Raw genomic sequence first — 18,708 nt, forward strand, 5'->3', positions numbered from 1 at the left:
GGTCGGTATTACAGTACCCCATCAATACACTGTGCTCTGTAGAGGGGAAGGAGGAAGGTTTAGCCTGATCTAACCAAGTAAAGCCAGATCATAGATGAGGAAACTGAAGCTCGATCTCTAGGTTGAACAGAGTCTCCAAGTCACATGGCAGCAAGCAGTCACAAAGTCAAGTGCGTCGCTGGGTCTCTTTCTATGTGCTCCTCCAGGCTAGCCTGCCTATCCCACCTCAGGGGCAGGAGAGCTCACGCTTCCATCTGGTTTTGAGACCTGGGCCTCTGGTGAGAGAACCAGAGCACCATCCCCCAAAGAGAAGGCCTACCTGCTTCTCACCTGTGCCTTGGGAGCTTAGTGTACCAAGGATGCTGAAGGTACTATAGTTGCTAAGGATACTGGAGGTGTCGGAGGTACTGGAGCAACCAAGGATGCTGAAGGCGTTGGAAGTACCAAGGGTAACGAAGGTACTGGAGGAGCAGGATGTTTGTGGGTGAGGTCCTCAGGAATGTAGACAGTGTTCACCTCTTCAGGAATCTGTGGAGAGAGGGGAGGACCCAGTATGCCTAGTGGAACTAAAGGTGCTGGGGTGAGCCAAAGGCAGCAAACACTGTGTGGCGAGTGCCATCTTGTGGTCATGTTAAAAATTGCATGACACAAACATTCCTTTATAGCTTGCGAAGGACCCTGTCAGAACCGGCCCTGTCAGGGTGCTCAGGTGCTTGTTTGGTGCAAGGCAAGAACAAACACTGGGTGGCATAGAATTCAGATTGCATTCTAGACTCTTACAAGCACATGAGGGGGGGAGGTTGAAAGATGAGCAGTGTGGCTTCTCAGAGCTAGAGTAGCATCCCAAAGTAGGACAAAGGAATGCAAAGACGGGAAACAGATCTGGCAAGTGAGGCAAGGGTGGGGCTGCTCAGCCCTGCCTTCCCGCAGCTGTCTCACCCCTTCCCCTGGGAAGCTGGCTCATGACCCAGGCAGACAACCCAGGGGTAGTGTAGTGCTGGGATCCAACTCAGGACCTCATGCATAGGCGAGCATTTTACCAACTGAGGTAGAGCCCCAGCCTTTGCTTTTCTGTTGGTTGAGGCAGAGCCTCACTCTGCAGCCCAGGTTGGCCTCAGACCTGTGCCTATCCTCTTGCCTCAGCCTCTTCCCTAGGCTAGGATTGCTAGGTGACACCGCTGCTGTTAGGGTCGGGGACAGACTTTGAAAGTTATGACTAGAACACGCCAGATTCAGGCCCCATGGTAGGCTGCTTGTGGACTCCACTCCCAGAGTGTGTAGAAAGAAAGGTATACACGGCCCCCTTGGGGGTCCCCAGGGGAAAGAAAGAAAGACGGGTAGGGAAAAGTCTTCAATTTACAGGCGACACCATGCCCTACATAGATTAGGTTAAGGCAAGGTGTGGGTGTGGCGGGGGTAAAGCTATCCTTGTATACAGACAAGGTGAGGGGGGTACAGCTATCCTTGTATAGAGATAAAGTGGGGGTACATCTATCCTTGCATAGAGACAAGGTGGAGGGTATAGCTATCCTTGTATAGAGACAAGATGGGGAATACAGCTATCCTTGTATAGAGACAAGGTTGGGGTATAGTTAGCTATCCTTGCATAGGGACAAGGTGGGGGGTACAGCTAGCTGTCCTTGTATAGAGACCAGTCTCTAGAAATTACCTCCCAGTAGATGCTGTCCTCAAAGCAGTTTTCATCAGCCGCTTGTCCCCAGAATGGCAATTTCAAAATGAGCCCTAAATAGATCGGAGGACACAATGGTCAGGACAACCTCTTTGTTTACCCCAACCTCTTCCCTCAGATGGACCCCACATTCCCAGTCCCACAGCTGACAATACAGGTATCAGGTATTTCGGGGAGACCCAGGTCCACCCTTGAGACATGTTCTTGGGTCCCTCCCCTTAGTAAGTCCCCCACCAGGACCCCATCTTTTCTAGTGTAACCACTCTCACTCACCCACAATGATGCCGCCCACCAGGGCTATAGCCAAGGTCAGGAGGAGGCTAAATATCTGGGATCTGCCCTGCATTTTCTTGGTCCAGTCTACCTTATAGCCCCCAAAGCCAAATGAATGGAGCAGCCTGAGACAGAGACAGGAATGAGTGAGGACCCCATGGAGAGGCCAGGGAACTGATTACTGCTACCCCACCCATGTGTTCTTGAAACCCCAAGCCTCCTCCATCCCGATTACTCTATTCCTCTCTTGGACCCTTGTGGCAGGTCTGAGGGTGGGGAGAGAAGCCAGTGAATGGTCTAGAGTGGAAGAAGAGGGTAAAGGAGGAAGACACGTTGGGTCCCACAAAAAGAAGGAATAGAGAACAAAGGGGGAAACCCCACTTCTCACACCTTCTCCACACTTACCCTGGCTCTCCGTAGATATCAGGAGAGGAGAAGGCTGCTGTTACGGCACCCACGATGCCGCCTATGATGCCAGGGATGCCGTGCAGATTGTGAATGCCACATGTGTCCTGGATGCGCAGGCGGGACTCCAGGAATGGCTGCGGGGAGGAGGGAAGGTGGTGCTGCTCAGGCCGTGGCTGTGGCAGGGGCACGGGAGGCCTTCAAAAACACAGATCTAGTGTTCCCTAGGCCTCACCCCTTCTTCCTCTCCCTGCTTTCAGGAACAAAACCCCCACAGCATCCCCAGTCCCAGCCCTAGGGTCCTCACCGATAGGTACGCAAATCCTAGGGTGGAGAAGATGCCACAGAAGAAGCCCACGATGAGGGCGCCGTAAGGTGTGAGCATCATCTCCGCGGCTGTGCCCACGCCCACCCCGCCTGCAAGTGTGGCATTCTGGATGTGCACCTGGGCAGGGTAGACAAAGTGTGCAAGCTCTCAGCTCTGTTCCTCGAGCGTGGCCTGCCTTCACACGTCACGCAAAGCTGGGAGCCGGGAACAGCTCAGATTCTGCCTCAGCAGGCCAGGAGCAGGTTGGCCTTGGCCCCAGCCGAACACAGCTGCTTTGTGTGCTCTGCAAGTAAGTCATCCACGACCCCCAGCAGGCCTGGACATGGTCTGTGTCCATGAGACAGTGTGCTGCTGGACACGCCCATGGACCCTTGAAACCCATCTGCCCATTCCCTTTCTCTCCATGTCGACCTGTGGGTCTGTGGGTGTATCTGAGTGCACGCTGTATCTATACCAGGGATTTGTGGGCCCCCACGCATGCCCAGCTGCTACCATGTTCTTCGTCAGCCATGCCAGGTCCTGGGCTGCTGGCTCTTCTAAGTGTGGGGACTGGTACAGCTTTAAAAAGCCCAAGAGGCCAGTGGTGTCAGGAGGATAAAGACCTGGCGGTGGGGTGTGTGTGTGTGAGGGGGGATCCGCACGCACATGGGCAATTCTGCCAGGCGGGCCTGCTATAACACACAGCTGATAGCATTTCAGGCTGTGGAGAAGACAAGAACACTTGGCAGGGATGGCCCTCTGTGAATATCCAGGTTTGGGTGTGCCAATCTAGAAGCTGCCTGCCACAACGAGGTGCAGGCAGAGAGAGACAGTCAGATAGGTACCTCCCCGCAGAAGCCCCTGCTCACCATGTCCAGCCTGCCCTTCTTGTGTATGATACTGGACACTGCCACTGTGGTCAGCACACTAGCCGCCAAGGAGAGGTAGGTATTGAGGGCTGCTCGGTGTTGGGTATCTCCGTGGGAGCAACTGGCTGAATTGAAGCTGGGCCAGTATATCCACAGGAAGAGGGTGCCTGGGTCAGAACATATGCAGGCCAGGGGCCAGGAGAGGGGGTGTTAGGCCAGGCTCACAGAGCCCAAGTGGAGGCTCTGCCTTTCAGCTCGAGAGATGGCTGGTTGCTTCCAGCCTATAAGAATCACTCTCATGAGTGCTCCTTCTGGAAGATCCTCCTGGCCCAACTCACCTAGATCCCACTTGGCCTCCCACGCCACGTCACAAAGCCTTCTCTGTCTCCCCGACCCTAGGACTGGTTACTCATCACCTATTCTTAGAACATCGTGGGGGAGAGTTTCTCCCCTCTGTAGACAGATTAGCTGGTGGCACTACTGTCTCTCAGTCTACAGGGTGATGGAAGGGAGGGCTGGGTCTGATAGACATCACAAGTTCCTTTTTCCACTCCGTCTGCCTTGGGTTATTCCAGGAGGGAGAGAATTGGACACCCAGGAGTCTAGAAGTATCTACAGGGCACTTCATTCTGCCCTTCCTCCCAAAGAACCAGCAGCCACCCACTGACTATGTGGAGACCAGGGATGCACATGACAATCCTCACCCACCATGCAGACCCTCGCACATTTATAGTGGCCCTCACCCAGCATGGCTGTTCTTACTCGTGACGGGCGTTCCGCTCTTCATTCATTATGGTGACCTTCACTCTCTATGGCAGCCTTCCAGCTACTCCTAGTTGGTCTTACCCACTCACGGCCGTCTGACCAATCATAGCAGCTGGTATAGCTCCCCCACCATGGCTGCCCTCACCAACAGAACAGCCGTTCGTTCTCACCAATCATGGCAAAAAGGTCCGAGTGGTACACTGAACTCTGTCTCTGCTTGCTCTGCTCCAGATTCTTTCGGTAGAGGATCCAGGTCACTGTGAGCCCAAAGTAGGCGCCAAATGTGTGGATGGTCATAGAGCCCCCTGCATCCTTTGCCTGGAGTGCAAGGGGCCTGTCAGGGCCTGGTACCCTTTCCCCCTCCTTCCTCACAGTACTCTCCACCCCACACATATGCACACACGCTTAGCTGTCTCATGACTCTAGCTGTGGAACACAGAGCCTAGTTCCCTGTCCCTGTTGCCTTATTTCTTCGTGTGTGTGTGTGTTTTGTTCGTTTTTTCAATCTGACACAAACTAGAGTCACCTGGAAAGAAGAACCTTCAATTGAGAAAATGCCTCCATCCAGCTGGTCTATAAGCAAATCTGTAGGGCATTTTCTTTTTGCTTTTTTTTTTTTTTTTTTCGAGACAGGGTTTCTCTGTGGCTTTGGAGCCTGTCCTGGAACTAGCTCTATAGACCAGGCTGGTCTCGAACTCACAGAGATCCACCTGCCTCTGCCTCCCGAGTGCTGGGATTAAAGGCGTGCGCCACCATCACCCGGCCTGTAGGGCATTTTCTTGATGTAGGAGGGCCAGCCTTGGGTAGGGGGGTTTTGAGTTGGGTAAGAAAGCCGGCTGAGCAAGTCATGAGAAGCAAGCCGGGAAGCGGCATTGCTCCGTGGCCTCTGTTTCAGTTCCTGTCACCAGGTCCCTGCCAGGACTTCCTTTGATAACGGACTGTCAAATGGAAGTCTAAGCAAAATAAATCCTTTCCTCCCCCAAGCAGATTTTCATCACAGCAATAGAAACCCTAAGACAGTTCCTACAGCAACCAATTGAGCAGAGGGAGGTAGGGATGTTGACTGGCTAGCCAACAAAATGCAAGGGCCCTTTCCTTGTGTCCTCTCCTTGGCTTCCTTAGCTCTCCTGGCATATGCTCTGTAGCGCCCTCTGCTGGGCTGCCTAGCCCTGGCGGTCAATCCTTAACACAGGGCATGCTCAATACCTCTTTGCTTGGACCCCTCACTGAATTGTAAATTCTGGGGCTTATCTCAGTGTGGCTCGCTCCCCTCTGCCTATAGACTTCCGTCTAGCTCAACAGAGCCGCAGACTCTGAAATCTAAGTATGTCTGATGCACTGGCCAGGTGCTAAGGCAGAGAGCATCCAGACATGCAACCTTCCTTTCTCAAACAGGCCCCCAAGGGCTGTGAAGAAAAATAGACGAAAAACAATGTAAGAGCCATGCAAGGCAAAGCAATGGCCCAAGCCATGCTAGGGCCAGGAGGGGACCACACGGAAGGAAGCATGCAGGGCCTCTCTGAAGTGACATTTAAATTGATATGTGGTTCGTGAAAAGAATAAAGATGGCTGTTTCAGGATGAGAAGACAGCAAGGGCGAGGTTCTTGACAGGATCAAGCTCCATGCAATTGGGGGTATAAAGGAGGTCCCGACAAAAAGCAGTCCCTGGTGGCAGAGCCAAGCCTGCGTTTTGGAGGAAGAGGAAGCTGGAGCCAGAATTTGCAGAGCCTTAAGTATCCTAAGTGAAATGAAAGCTGTGGTAGTTTTCAATGGGGGGGGGGGCGGGGAGCTATCCTCCGTGTCTGCTGAGAAGCCTGCTCGGGCTTCTGGTGGAGAACAGAGTCAGAGATGAGCGAGTCGGTGGCTGAGGGCTAAAAGAGAAAGGCACAGTGGCTGACTGGAGTTTAGTGTGGTCTAAATTCCTCCCCCAGCGTAGGGAGTGTTCCAGGCTGGGCTCAAATGTAGAAGGTGGGGCTCAGAAATGCATACGGGAGTCAAATAATATATGCTCCTCCACACCGAGGCATCAGGCAGGTTCCTGAGAGGCAGATGTCTAAGGGGCTGTGTGCCAGGGCACGGACTCAGCCAAACCCAAAGCACAGCGTTCTCGCCACGTGAACGTCAATTCCTGAGGTTGCGGCATCTGCCACCAGTGCAGTTGTATGGGGTCACCTCTCTGGGATCCCTCCTGGCAGATCTCTCCTCCACACACTGAGTTTTTCTCCTGGGAGAAAGATCTGGGGGATGGATGCATGCCCCAGTATGTGCAGGAAGGTCCCACTCTTCCCATCTGATGGGAAAGAAAGGAGGTAAAAAAGAAAAAAAAAAGACAAAAACCCAAATTCAGAGAAGGCCTGCTCTGCCCAGATGCTGGGCAGATGTGTTAGACAGACAGTGATTCTGCTAGGGTAGCATCATGATTCCTCCTTTGTAGATGAAGAAACTGAGGCAGGAAACTAAATAACTCACCAGGTTGTGTATATCCACAGACCTCTCTTTCTGTCTCCCTCTTTATCTCTCCCAATGTCTCCCTCCCGCTTCTAAGTAAGTTTTGTTTACCTCTATCAGGTAGAGGATGATGTACTCATTCACTGCGAAGAGGGTCACTTGGAAGAAGGTCATGATAAGCAGTTGGACTGGGCTGATCTTGCCTAGAACTGCCCCAAAGGCCACACAGGTAGACGCCACACAGAAGTCAGCTTCGATGATGCTATCGGGAGACAGACCAGCGAGGAGCTGCAATTACAACCAGAAGCGACACTCCAAGCCTTTGGTCCTCTGTGGACTGAGACCGGTGGTTTAATCCTCCTGAGCCTCAGTTTCACTCTCTGTGATAATGGGCTCATCCTAGCTAGGACCATACATGCATAGTGCGCCCAGTGAAAAGCCTGCTAAAACAAAATGGCACTGTGACTGACTGGAATTTAAGGTGGTCTAAATTCCTCCCATAGGGTAGGGAGTGTTTCAGGCTGGGCTCAAAGGTAGAAGAGGAGGCTTGGAAATGTATAAAGTAATCAAATACTATTCTCCTCCACAAGAAGGCTCCTGTGTAGCAGTGGGCGTCGTGTCTTCCCTTGACAGTCTTGTAGGCTCTATGCTCGGGAACCCAAGTGGTCCATTCACTGTTGTTGAACAAGCCCCGTATTTAGGGTGCAACCCTGTCCCCTGTCTTCTGCTTGCCTTTCCAGAACCTCCTCTTATTGTCTCTGTTTGCCAAAAGCCCTCCTCAGTCCCTCCCATGTGGCCCCTGCCCCTGACACTGTGTTCCCTCCAGAGTCACTCACCCTGCCCTGCCATGGCCTTCTGGGTCCTCCTTGTCACTGTACCCACAAGGAAAGGTCAGCGTCCACACAAGAGACAGAAGGACCTTCCCACAGGAAGTAAAGATCTAGCGTGGTGCTGGGCATAATGAGGAGGCAGAAAGGCCCAAAAAAGGGATGGGGCAAAGGGTGGCACAAAGGCTCCCCTCAATCCTGAAATGCCCAGGCTCAGCCACCGCAGCAAGGGAGTCAAGGAGGCATGGTCACCTACTGCAGCCACGCAATGCCTACACCTGCAGGAGACCCTGCTTCTGCCCACCTCCTGTTTTGCGGGGCGTATTGTCCCCTGCTGGCAGCAAGGCAACCCCGCATTCTCAAGCAGAGTTCCAGTGCAGCTCATGAGACCATGGAAGCTGTCAGTGGGGTGGGTGTAGGGAGAACAGGGTTGCTTTGTCAAGGCTGTCGAAGACAGAGATCCCGCATGTGTGAGGGTGTGTGTAAAACACAGACTCAGGGGGAAACAATCTTACCGAGGTCCAGTTTCTGGAATGAAGGCAGGACCTCTCCAGAGGATATTTAGAGAATGTCCCATCCCCCACCCCCACCACTGCTAGCCTTGCTCCGCACTGTGTCTGCAGGATCTGCCTGAAAGGGTGATGGGCTACTGAGTAAGCAGTCACGTGGCCTCCTGAATCATCTCCCCCAACCGCAGAAGGTGGGTACTTCTCATCATCAATATTTTATCACTCTGACACGAAGGCTCAGCGAGGCCCAGTGACTAGCCAGAGTTCTCCAGATGCATCCCAAAGAGCCACCTGATGGAGGTGCCCCTCAGGGGGGAGAAAGAGCAAGAACAGAAAAGCCGGGCTTCTGCCCATCGACACCCAGGAGGTGGATCTGGCTACCACATGTTAGGGGCCTCGGGGAGGCCCGAGCAGAGCTCACAGAGGAGAACTGCCCCAGTGTGGCAGGTGAGCATAGCCAGGGCAGATGCCAGAAGTATATCCATACCTATAAACCCACAGGCTAGGTCTGGCAACAACACACCCATCCTAGCCTTGGGCTCCCAACATCGGCTCCAGGGCAGTTGGCTGGAATCTAATCCCCCAAATCCAGTTTGCCCAAACTCTATTTATCAAGTGACCAGCTTGCTGACTAAGTAGTTCACCTCGAACTTGCTAACTCAGGGTTTGTAACCTCTCTTTAAAAAAAAAAAAAAGATAATAATGGTATACTTTCTCATGTGTCACAGCCATTCTACCGTAGTGGCTGATTAGACATATAATAGGTAGACTCATGCTTTGGGCCTATGGTACTGAGGCTGTTTTGTGCATGTCACAGATTTTACTGAAGGCAGTTTATCTACTCCATTGTCTTTCCTGTTTCTTTCCGTGTGTCAGTCACTGGCCACTTCTCTAAAGAGGAGAGGGAGGTACCCGGTGGGAAAGGGCTGGTGACACTCATCAAACTGAGAAGTTATCACAGGAGTCACTTAGAGGACTGGAGGTGAGAGGAGAGGTTGGTGCCCCACCCTGAAAACCCACACCAGCCTTCCAGCTCTTATTCCGCCAGAAGAGGTGGCGTGCAAGGAGAGAGGGGGCTCCATTTGGCTGAGTTCCTCATTGCTGTTCCCAGCAAGGAACCCTCTGAGAAGAGCTCAGGCATCTGGGCCGCCCTCCTGGGTCCCTGGGGCTGCATTGTCTCAGAGCATTTCAGTGTGTGGAAGGGAGGCTTGGGCTCTTCCTTCCTCTTCTGGAGAAAAGACTATCCTCCATCATGGGAGAGAGACCCTCCCACGGTACCTGGATAACATTATGTACAATCTCTTTTTTTTGTTTTTTTTTTTTTTTTTTTTGGTTTTTCGAGACAGGGTTTCTCTGTGGTTTTGGAGCCTGTCCTGGAACTAGCTCTTGTAGACCAGGCTGGTCTCGAACTCACAGAGATCCGCCTGCCTCTGCCTCCCAAGTGCTGGGATTAAAGGCGTGCGCCACCACCGCCCGGCCATGCACAATCTCTTATCTGGAGAGCAGCGATAAGAAAACCATGTGCGTAGCACAGCTGCAGGTGTCTATCACCGGACCAAGGTGTACTGAAGGAAGAGCCACCTTACCCCAAACCCTCAGAGCCCACTGCCCTCTTCCTGTCTTCCTGTCCCTGCCCACTCCCTTTAACCCCCCCCCACTCCCATCGCCTCTCCCTCACGGTACCTGCACTACCATCCCGCTAGGCCTCTCCTTCTGAGCCTTTTCCAGTTTTTCTCGCCACCCACCCGTAGGGCCCTCTTTGTCACCACAGGACCCATCCCAATCCAGACCCCGACCCCATCCCCACTCCTGAGCCATGCCCACTCAATCCTTCTCCCCAGGACTCACCCCCAGCCAAAACCAGCTAGTGAGCACCTCCCAGTCCACCTGTGCTCCCTCCCCACCCAGAGTCCTCCCCACCTAGGGTCCACCCCACCACTGCCAACCGCCCTCCCTGCCGGACCCAGACGGGTCCATCCCGCCTGCCCCTCCCCTCAAACTCTCCCGGGCTCACTTCTCTATGCTTAGGATAATGTGGCCTTCTTCAAAGAAGCGGAACCAGCCCTGCATGAGCAGCGCCCACTGGATGCCGAAGGCTGCCAGCAGGAAGTTGAAGCCTACAGCGCTGAAGCCATAGCGCTGCAGAAAGGTCATGAGGAAGCCGAAGCCCACGAAGACCATGGCGTGCACATCCTGGAAACCTGCCGGGAGGGAGGGCGCAGTTGAAGGTCTCTGCTGCCTAGAGAAGGCCCACCATGGCTTTGAGTCTGACAGGCCAGCACAGCCTAGGACAGCTCTTGTATTTTCAGCCACTCTGACAGAACCTGGAGCCCTGACCTCCCTCTTCCCCTCATCCCTGCTCCCTTCTTCTGGGTAACCAGACTACATCTGGGTGGCCGTAACAAGATGCCTCTTGATGGGTTAAATAAATAAATAGCCACTACCTTCATCTTCAGGTTCTCTGGAGGGAGCCAGGGGACTAGCGGTGGCTCTCCAGATTAGACCTCTGGGTAATAGGATCAAGATGACTGAGCGCACCCTTGGGAGATGACACTTTTCTTGTTCCACCCTCCATCTGGATGACACTGCTGGTCCACATGCCCTCCCCTCCCGCCCACCCGTCCCGCCCCCCCTCCCCCAGCCTTGCTGGGTTGTGGAACGCAGGGCCTTCGCTCATATGCTTTATCCATGAGCTTCTTCCACGGGCCCTGGGCATTTAAGGTGGAGGCCAAGCTGAGTTACACTCTGGGTCCAGAGTCTATAGAACAGATCATCTTGGGTAATGTAGTCTCCCCCTCTCCACTGTAACCTTTCCCTCAGGGGAGAAGAATCAAAGCTAATCTGAATAAATAGGACCTCGGGAGGCCAAGCATTAGTGCACACAGCTATCATGTCCACACCCTGCCTCTGCCTCCACCACCGAATGCACCTCCTCCAGCCATGCAGTGGAAGGAGTTCTCTCTCTCTCTCTCTCTCTCTCTCTCTCTCTCTCTCTCTCTCTCTCCCACACACACCAAATGCACATCCTCCAACCCATGCAGTGGGAGGAGTTATCTCTACCACACACCTGCAGCAAATGCATGTCCTCCAACCATGCAGTGAGAGAAGTTATCTCTCCCCCCCCCACTCCTCCCCCAACACACACACCAATTGCATGGCCTCCAACCATGCAGTGGGAGGAGTTATCTCTCCCCACCCCACTCCCCATAGCAAATGCACATCCTCCAACCATGCAGTGGAGAAGTTGGAACACCAGTGTTTCATTTTCGGGATGGACAGCTGTTATCAAACAGACTTGGATTGCAGCACATTTTATATGTTGCAGAGGTAAAATACAGATGTGTAGTAGAGTTCTTGGCATAGTGTCTTGGGGAGAAAAAAAAGCTCAGACAGTGAAAACCTAATAGAAATAGGACACAAAGGAACTGTGGATGCCATGTGACACAAAGAGCCAGACAGAAGGGCTCCCGTTGGCCTCATCTGGGGCAATTTAAGCACCAAAATAATGGTTTCTCATAATAAGTTACAATCATTTACATACAGGAATTCACGAGTCCATGCTGATGATAAACGGGCAAAAATGGACAAGGGAGCAAAGAGGACTCTGTCCGCAATGGAACACTGAGGACTCTGCTTAGAATTTGGGTAGAGAGTTGGGATTGGAGAAATGGTTGCTTTCACAGCAGCAGCCCCATGAGTGATGCTAATGCAGGGGGAAATTCCAAGAAGAGCAGGGCTTCGCACCATCTTAAAGATTCTGCCAACAAATGACTCATTGCTCTCAAGGGAGGAACAAACAATAGTAATTGCACAGAGGAAAAATTAGGTTACATATTAACAGGGGAAATAAAAATTAACATGTCCAATGGTGGCAGAAGGACATTGTGTGCCTCCAGATGGGACATCCTATAAAGGAGGTAGCCCCTGATATCCCCCATAGGGTGCTCTCCCTCAGACTACAGGAACAAATTTAATAATGAAAAAACAATTGGGCAAAAAGAAAGAAAAAACAATTGGGCACAGAAGGAGGAGTCTATTGTTGAAAGGGGTTGAGGCTGAGGCAGGGCACAATGGCACATGCCTGGTAGTCCAGCACTTGACAGACTGGCCCGGAAGACTGCCAGCTTCTGCTTCATAGTAAGACCTTGTCTCAAAAACAAAACAAAACGATGGTGGTTAAGCTGTACTCTTGAAAATTAACCAAGTCGTGGAAAACGAAGAAAAGGCTTTTTTTTTAATGTTCCAGATTAAAAGATATGCCAATTATACTTAATAAATACATCTACGCTTGGTTTGGCAGAGAGTATGGGGAAGATCTAAAAAAAAGTTATTAGGTTAGCGAGATAATTAGGTATTGATGGCGGGTTAAGATTCCTCACCCAGGTGGATGTATGAAGCTGAGTACTGTTGATCTGGAAGTGAGTGCTCCTTACTACTGTTCTGAGGGAAGAAGACTATGAGGAATGTGAGTGACCCTCCAAGTGATTCATGATGGGTCTGTATGTGTGTGTGAGTGTGTGTGTGTGTGAATGTATGCAGTGTGTGAATGTATGCTGTGAGTATGTGTTGTGTGTGTGTGAGTGTGTGTGTGAATGTGTGTGAATGTATGTTGTGTGAGTGTGTGTGAATGTATGCTGTGTGAGTGTGTGTGTGTGTGAATGTAAGTCGTGCGTATGTGTAAATGTAGGCTGTGTGTGTGAATGTATGCTGTGTGCGAGTGTGTATGAGTGTGTGTGTATGCATGCCGTGTGTGTGTGTGTATGCATGCCGTGTGAGTGTGTGTGAATGTATGCTGTGTGAGTGTGTGTGTGTGTGTGTGAATGTAAGCCGTGCGGATATGTAAATGTAGGCTGTGTGTGTGAATGTATGCTGTGTGCGAGTGTGTATGAGTGTGTGTGTATGCATGCCGTGTGTGTATGCATGCCGTGTGTGTGTGTGTGTGTGTGTGTGTGTGTGTGTGTGTGTGTGTGTGAGGCTGGAGAAAGAGCAATGCCTGCACCTGAAATAAAGTATATTGCAGCACACTGTGTCTCTCTGTGTTCTCTCTATTTTTGCAGCGTCTGTAAATTTAAAATTATTTCCAAAGAAAAAGTTGAAAGAGAAACAAAAGTCAGCTCCAGGGACCTGCCAGGCCACCTGCTTCCCTCTGGTTCCCAGTCCCACTGCAGGGGCTTGGGTGTTTCCTTTACTAGAGGACTGTTAAAGAATGGCCAGCAAACGCCTCTCTCAGAATAATGCCCCCTCACTGAGAAGCTTTCTGACCACATACTTATTTTTTTCTTAACAAGGTCTCAGTTTGTAGTTGTCCTGGAACTCACCATGTAGACCAGGCTGGCCTCCAACTCACAGAGATTCACCTGCTTCTGCCTCCCGAGTGCTGGGATTAAAGCTGTGTGTCACTACACATAGCTGTGACCACCTACGTTAAGGGAGGCTGTCCCCTCCTGGTACCCTCATTTCCTTCCCGGTCCCATTACAAAGTGAAGTTGTATGTTTGCTTGTTTGTGTAATCTTCTAGACCAGAAAGCTGCAGGAAGATGTGCTGTGCCCGTGCTGACTGCCAGGGCATTCTTAACACCTAGGCGAGCACCAAGGGGCGCTCTCCACGATATTCTCAAGAATACAGCATACTGGCTGCTGTCACAAGGGACCGGGGTTCAATTCCCAGGACCTAAGTGATGGAATGATGGCTCATAATCATTTGTGACCCCAGTTCCACGGGATCTAAACCCTTTGGTCTCTGCAGGTACTAGGAAACGGCACCCTGAGAGCCTTGGCTCCTCTGAGATACTCTCTACTTTACAGCACAGAGAGGCAGTCTGAGGCTCAAGGTTAGGTCGCCAGGTGAGGGATTTGACCCAGATGTTTCACTGAGAGGCTCATCATGAGGCTATGCTGCTGCCTTCTCTGGTTAAATGAATTCTGATGGATGAAACCGAGTCTGGTGTATACATCATCCATCCAGGCGTGCCTGGAGGCTCTGGCCTCAGGAGACAGGCTCTGAGTCGTGGGAAATCTGGGCATCCTTGACTTCAGGCCCATTTCTAAAACATCTTGACCTCCCTCTGGGTCTCTGGAAAGCTTCTGTGGTCAGGACTTGGTGACCCTCCTTGACCCAGCTTCCATTGTCAGAGCTCATGGTCACTGAGGCTGCGACAGCAGCTAGGAGGAGGCTTCACGTTCAGCAACTGATGTGGCACTTCAGATCTCCAAGAACAGGAGAGTAGGTTCCCAGCTAGCTCTGTGTCGGCTGTCTGCGAGGGGCTGTGGCCGGGGATGCTGATTTCAGGCCCTGGTGCTGACCTGCTCCAGAAACCAGAGACACCAGGCAGGTTCCACTGATCCCTTGAGTAGGGATGAAGCTCCCACAGCACGCCCTGAATGGGTGCTGATGGCTACAAGCCAAGAACTAGGAGAACCACAAGGGCCCACCCTTTGGAATCACCTGATCATGCAGAAACCAGGGCCTGGAGATCTGGCCAGGAAGCATCATGCTCCTTCGAGTCTAACCACAGTCACCATGATCTAGCAACTCAAAGATCCATGCTGGGGAGAGGCAAAGGATGAGATGTGGGGTGGGAGAGTCACCAAGAGGATAGGCTCAGACGCCAGAGTAACTGCCTGGATTCCTGGTTTCTTACTGGGTGACCTGTGTGAGATACGCCTACTATATGTTCAGTTTTCTCATCTGTGAAATGGGGTGTGTGGGAGAGTAGCAACGTCTCCCCTTGAGGGTTGGTAGTGATGAGCAAGGAGAGATCCCATGCTTGACTGGAGCTATTTCAGCCACCACAGCACTTCCTGTGCTTGCCAAGGAACACAGCTCCCTCCCACTTCCTGCTTCTGGGCAAGCGCCCCCCCCATGGAGTTAGAGACAAGGGCAACTGGGGGGCATCCTTGGTGTTTAGGGTTCCCTTCTCCCTCAGCATTTCCCCCTTCTCTCTCCGAGTCCTTCTCTTAGGCCATTCCTAACCTCTCATCCCTCTTCCTAGGCTTCTCGTTCAGAGGTCCCTTGGCTACCCTGATCTCTCCTCATTGTCAGAGATGGACTGCCTGCTCAGAGCTCAGCACCACTGGCCTTGGGTGTTTTGACATGCAGTGCTCTGTTCCCAATAAATCTAGGAGTCCTTGAGGAGCAGAGGATATACAACTTGTTTGTCTAGAGTGACCATAAATCCTAATTCACTGGAACAGTCAGGGTTTATGTCTTGCTCCCAACACTGCGGCCAACACCCTTGGGTGACCCTCTAGATAAACACTTACGGGGTAATGGAAAAGAAGACAGGTGGCTGGGTGAAGAGGGACAGTATAGGAGTTGGGGAGACTGAGGACTGCACCCCTTCTTAGGAGGTGTGAGGTTCTATAGCTTCCTGTGGGGTCTCGATGCCCTGTGCTGCCAGCCCAAGAGCTACAAATGCCCACGAAAGGAAGCCTTTCCCTCGTACTTTTCTATGGGGCTGGCTCTGGTGCCCAGATGTGGGCAAGACAGCTGGAGATGAGACGGAATAAGACAAGGATGAATCCTACGCTCGCCTGCTTCCCCACACAGAAGAGGAAGGTTCGGGAGATTTACCCTGTGAATTCTGAAGCCACAGCTGTCAAGACCTCTTTTGAAGCACACAGCCCTGAACGGGGGCCCCTTGATTTCCAGACACAGAGGATGCCCTGCCGCTGAGCATACAAGCTGCAGAGGGAACAGAGGTTGACACAGCAGCTGTTGGAGAAGAGCTTCAGGGTCCCCTCAAAAACCAATGGCCCATGACCACATGAGCGCCGGCTGTTAGAAGAATTGTCACTGGCTGCCGGTAGACAGCGTGGAAATTCAGAAAGCACAGGGCACTGGCAGACCCTGGGCTGGCAGTCCAAGGTCAGGCTGCCTGGGGTGACCTTGGGCTAGTTCTCCGTGCCCTCAGAGATGCCTGAAGTCCTCACGTGCCTGTGTTTAGTGCTCTTGAGGTTGATGGCTTTGTTATAAAGTGAGGGTCACACTCCCAGTACTTCTTCACACCCCTCCTGTGCGGTGACTCCCACCAGCACCCCTAGTCAGTGGAGAAGGAAGTTAGGGTCCTTTATGATTGCCATCTGCTTGAGAGCACCCCCAAAGCAGCAGAGCCATGATAGAAAAAAAAACCTATGTCATTCCAGGACCATGTCCTTCTTCATCATCTTCTTCTGTTTTCTTTTTGATGTGTATGAGGGATTTGCCTGCATGAGTGTCTGTGTGCCACATGTGTGTCTGGTGCCCACAGAAGGCAGAAGAAGTCATCAGATTCCCTGGAACTGCAGATATAGATGGTTGTGAGCCACCACATACGTGCTAGGAATCAAACCCCCGTCCTCTGGAAAAGCATCCAGCGTCCTTAACTGTTGAGCCATCTCTCCAGCCTCTGTAATCACACTCCTAACCACAATATCATGGATGCAGACAATCCCAGGGCAGGGAAGGGTGTCCAGCTTTTTCTCCAAAGCCAAAGGGGGTGGGTGTTATGACCTCCTGGCCCAACACCACCTGTGGCCCACGAAACCTGTCTCCATAACAAAAGTGGAGGGTCATCATGCTATCCTTGCGACCGCTGACATTGGACCAACCCCCTATTTGAAGTGTATGGGAGCCAGGTCATCAGCTGGTTGGTTAATGGAGGTGGAACTCTGGCTTTTGAGGACCAAGAAGGACAGGGACATAGGAGCGTCTGATGGTTGGGAGAGATGAAAGTTAAATAAAAAGTAAGACAACCCAAACTAACCAAACACCAATAAAAAAAAAGGCAGCCCACCTCTCCCAGCTGAGTGCCCATACTCAGATTTCCATAGCAAGTGTGAGCACGTATGACCACTTCTCCCAGGCTGAGGTAGGAGAGTGCCCTGGTGCGGAGCCTACTCTGGGGCCAGCTCGGGACTGTGGGGCAGTATCGCCCTTTCATCTCCATCCTGTTCCAGAGGCAGAGGCAGACCTAAAGCGGAGAGCAGTCAGGCGGTCGTCCAATGGGAACCACCAGGAGACTCTACAGGTGAGACTGCCAGCCATAGGACTTACTTGAGTAGCGATAGTAAAAGTCGTTCTCAATGTCGCTAGAGATGTTCTTGAGCTTCTTCTCCAACCACCAGCGGGCATCCGCCTGGATGTCGTAGCGCACGAACACGCCGAAGAGAACCACCATCACCACCTGCAGGACCAGGCAGATGACGGGCAGCCGCCCCCGGAGGTTGGTGTTCAAAGCCATGCTCTGCCCTGCCGGTCGCTCCGCACGCCGGGATCCGAGGCTAGGGAGGCTGGGGCGACACTTGTAGGACCCGGGCACTGGGAGGGGCGGACGCGGAACAGCTGACCCTGGTGCCGCCCTCGCGCCCAGGGCGCTATCCAACCGGCAAGAGGCCCGCGGGGCGGCCCCGAGCCCAGCGCCCCTGATAGCTCCAGGTGGAGGGGAGCAAAGGCAGACTGAAAGAAGAGAGTAGAACGTCCCAACTTCCGCGCGTCCGGTCGATGCCTAATCTTTTCTCCCTTGTTTGGGTGAATAGAGCGAGAAGAGCTTCACCGCTCATCCAGATCAGAATGAAGAATTTGAAAACTGGAATCACTACCCACATCGCCACCACTCTGATCCTTTTTTTGTTTTGTTTTGCTTTGTTTTTTTTGTTTGTTTGTTTTTTGTTTTTGTTTGCTACTCAGGGTTTCTTTGAGTAGCTCTGGCTGTCCTGTAACTTGCTCTGTAGACCAGGCTGCCCTCGGAACTACCAGAGATCTGCCCGCCTCTGCCCCTCCCCCACGGAGTGCTCGGATTAAAGGCGTGCACCACCACAGCCCAGCCACTCCCATCCTTTTTGAGGCACTCTACCTCTATAATCTACGCTGGTTTTGAACACTTGGCAGTCCTCCTGCCTCAGCCTCCCAAATGGTGAGATTACCGGCTTGAAGCACCGCCACTTAACATCCTTTTCTTTTTTCAGTTCACAAAATATAAAGGGGATGCATCAACGAAAAGCAAAGGAATTATGAGAAACTATCGCAAGCCACAGCAGTTTGGTGGAAGGTACAGAAAAACATAAGGAAGAAGATAGAAACCATCAGTTTTCTGCCATGCAGAAGCAATCTTGGAATCTTGGTGTCTGTATATATATAAGTTCAGCCTTTCAAGCTTGTTAGAGACGACACAGGCTCAGGAGAGATCGTTTCACTCTGTAATATTCATAGATAGTTTGGGTTACTCAGCAGTTCATAAATAAACATCTCTCTGACTCTTTTCAACGACTTTATTTACATTGGTTGATGGATTGATTGATTTTGTAGAAGCAGGGTTTCTCTGTGTAGCCCTGGCTGACTTGGAACTCACTGTGTTAGCCTTGAATTTACAGTGGACCTCCTGTTTCTGCCCTCTAAGTGCTGGAATTACAGGCATTCTGCCACCAAACCTGGGTTTCTGCTGTTGTTATTTTTTTTTTATTTCATTGTTTCTGAGGCAGGGTTTCTCTATGTGGTCCCAGCTGTCTTAGAACTGCTATGTAGACCAGGCTGGCCTTAAACTCTGAGAGTCTGCCTGCCTCTGCTTCCTGGGTACTGAGATTAAAGTCTAGCTTTGGTTCTGGTGGTGGTTTGTTTATCTTATTTTGTTTTGTTGT

At 51.9% G+C, this 18,708-nt stretch overlaps 1 protein-coding gene across 1 annotated transcript; it reads right to left on the reverse strand.

Annotated features, from left to right (window-relative positions):
- Positions 1 to 339: 339 nt before the first annotated feature.
- Rhcg (Rh family C glycoprotein) lies at positions 340 to 17,315 on the reverse strand. The gene is made up of 10 exons (XM_075952631.1): positions 17,129 to 17,315; positions 10,109 to 10,295; positions 6,870 to 7,020; positions 4,480 to 4,627; positions 3,545 to 3,711; positions 2,676 to 2,813; positions 2,369 to 2,505; positions 1,964 to 2,088; positions 1,670 to 1,743; positions 340 to 528 (listed from the first exon to the last, which is right to left on the reverse strand). The coding sequence occupies exons 1-10, from the start codon at positions 17,313 to 17,315 to the stop codon at positions 346 to 348; spliced, it is 1,497 nt and encodes a 498-aa protein (XP_075808746.1). The 3' UTR covers positions 340 to 345.
- Positions 17,316 to 18,708: the final 1,393 nt, after the last annotated feature.

This window comes from Microtus pennsylvanicus, chromosome 18, assembly GCF_037038515.1.
Source record: "Microtus pennsylvanicus isolate mMicPen1 chromosome 18, mMicPen1.hap1, whole genome shotgun sequence".
In the NCBI taxonomy this organism is placed as follows: Eukaryota; Metazoa; Chordata; class Mammalia; order Rodentia; family Cricetidae; genus Microtus; species Microtus pennsylvanicus.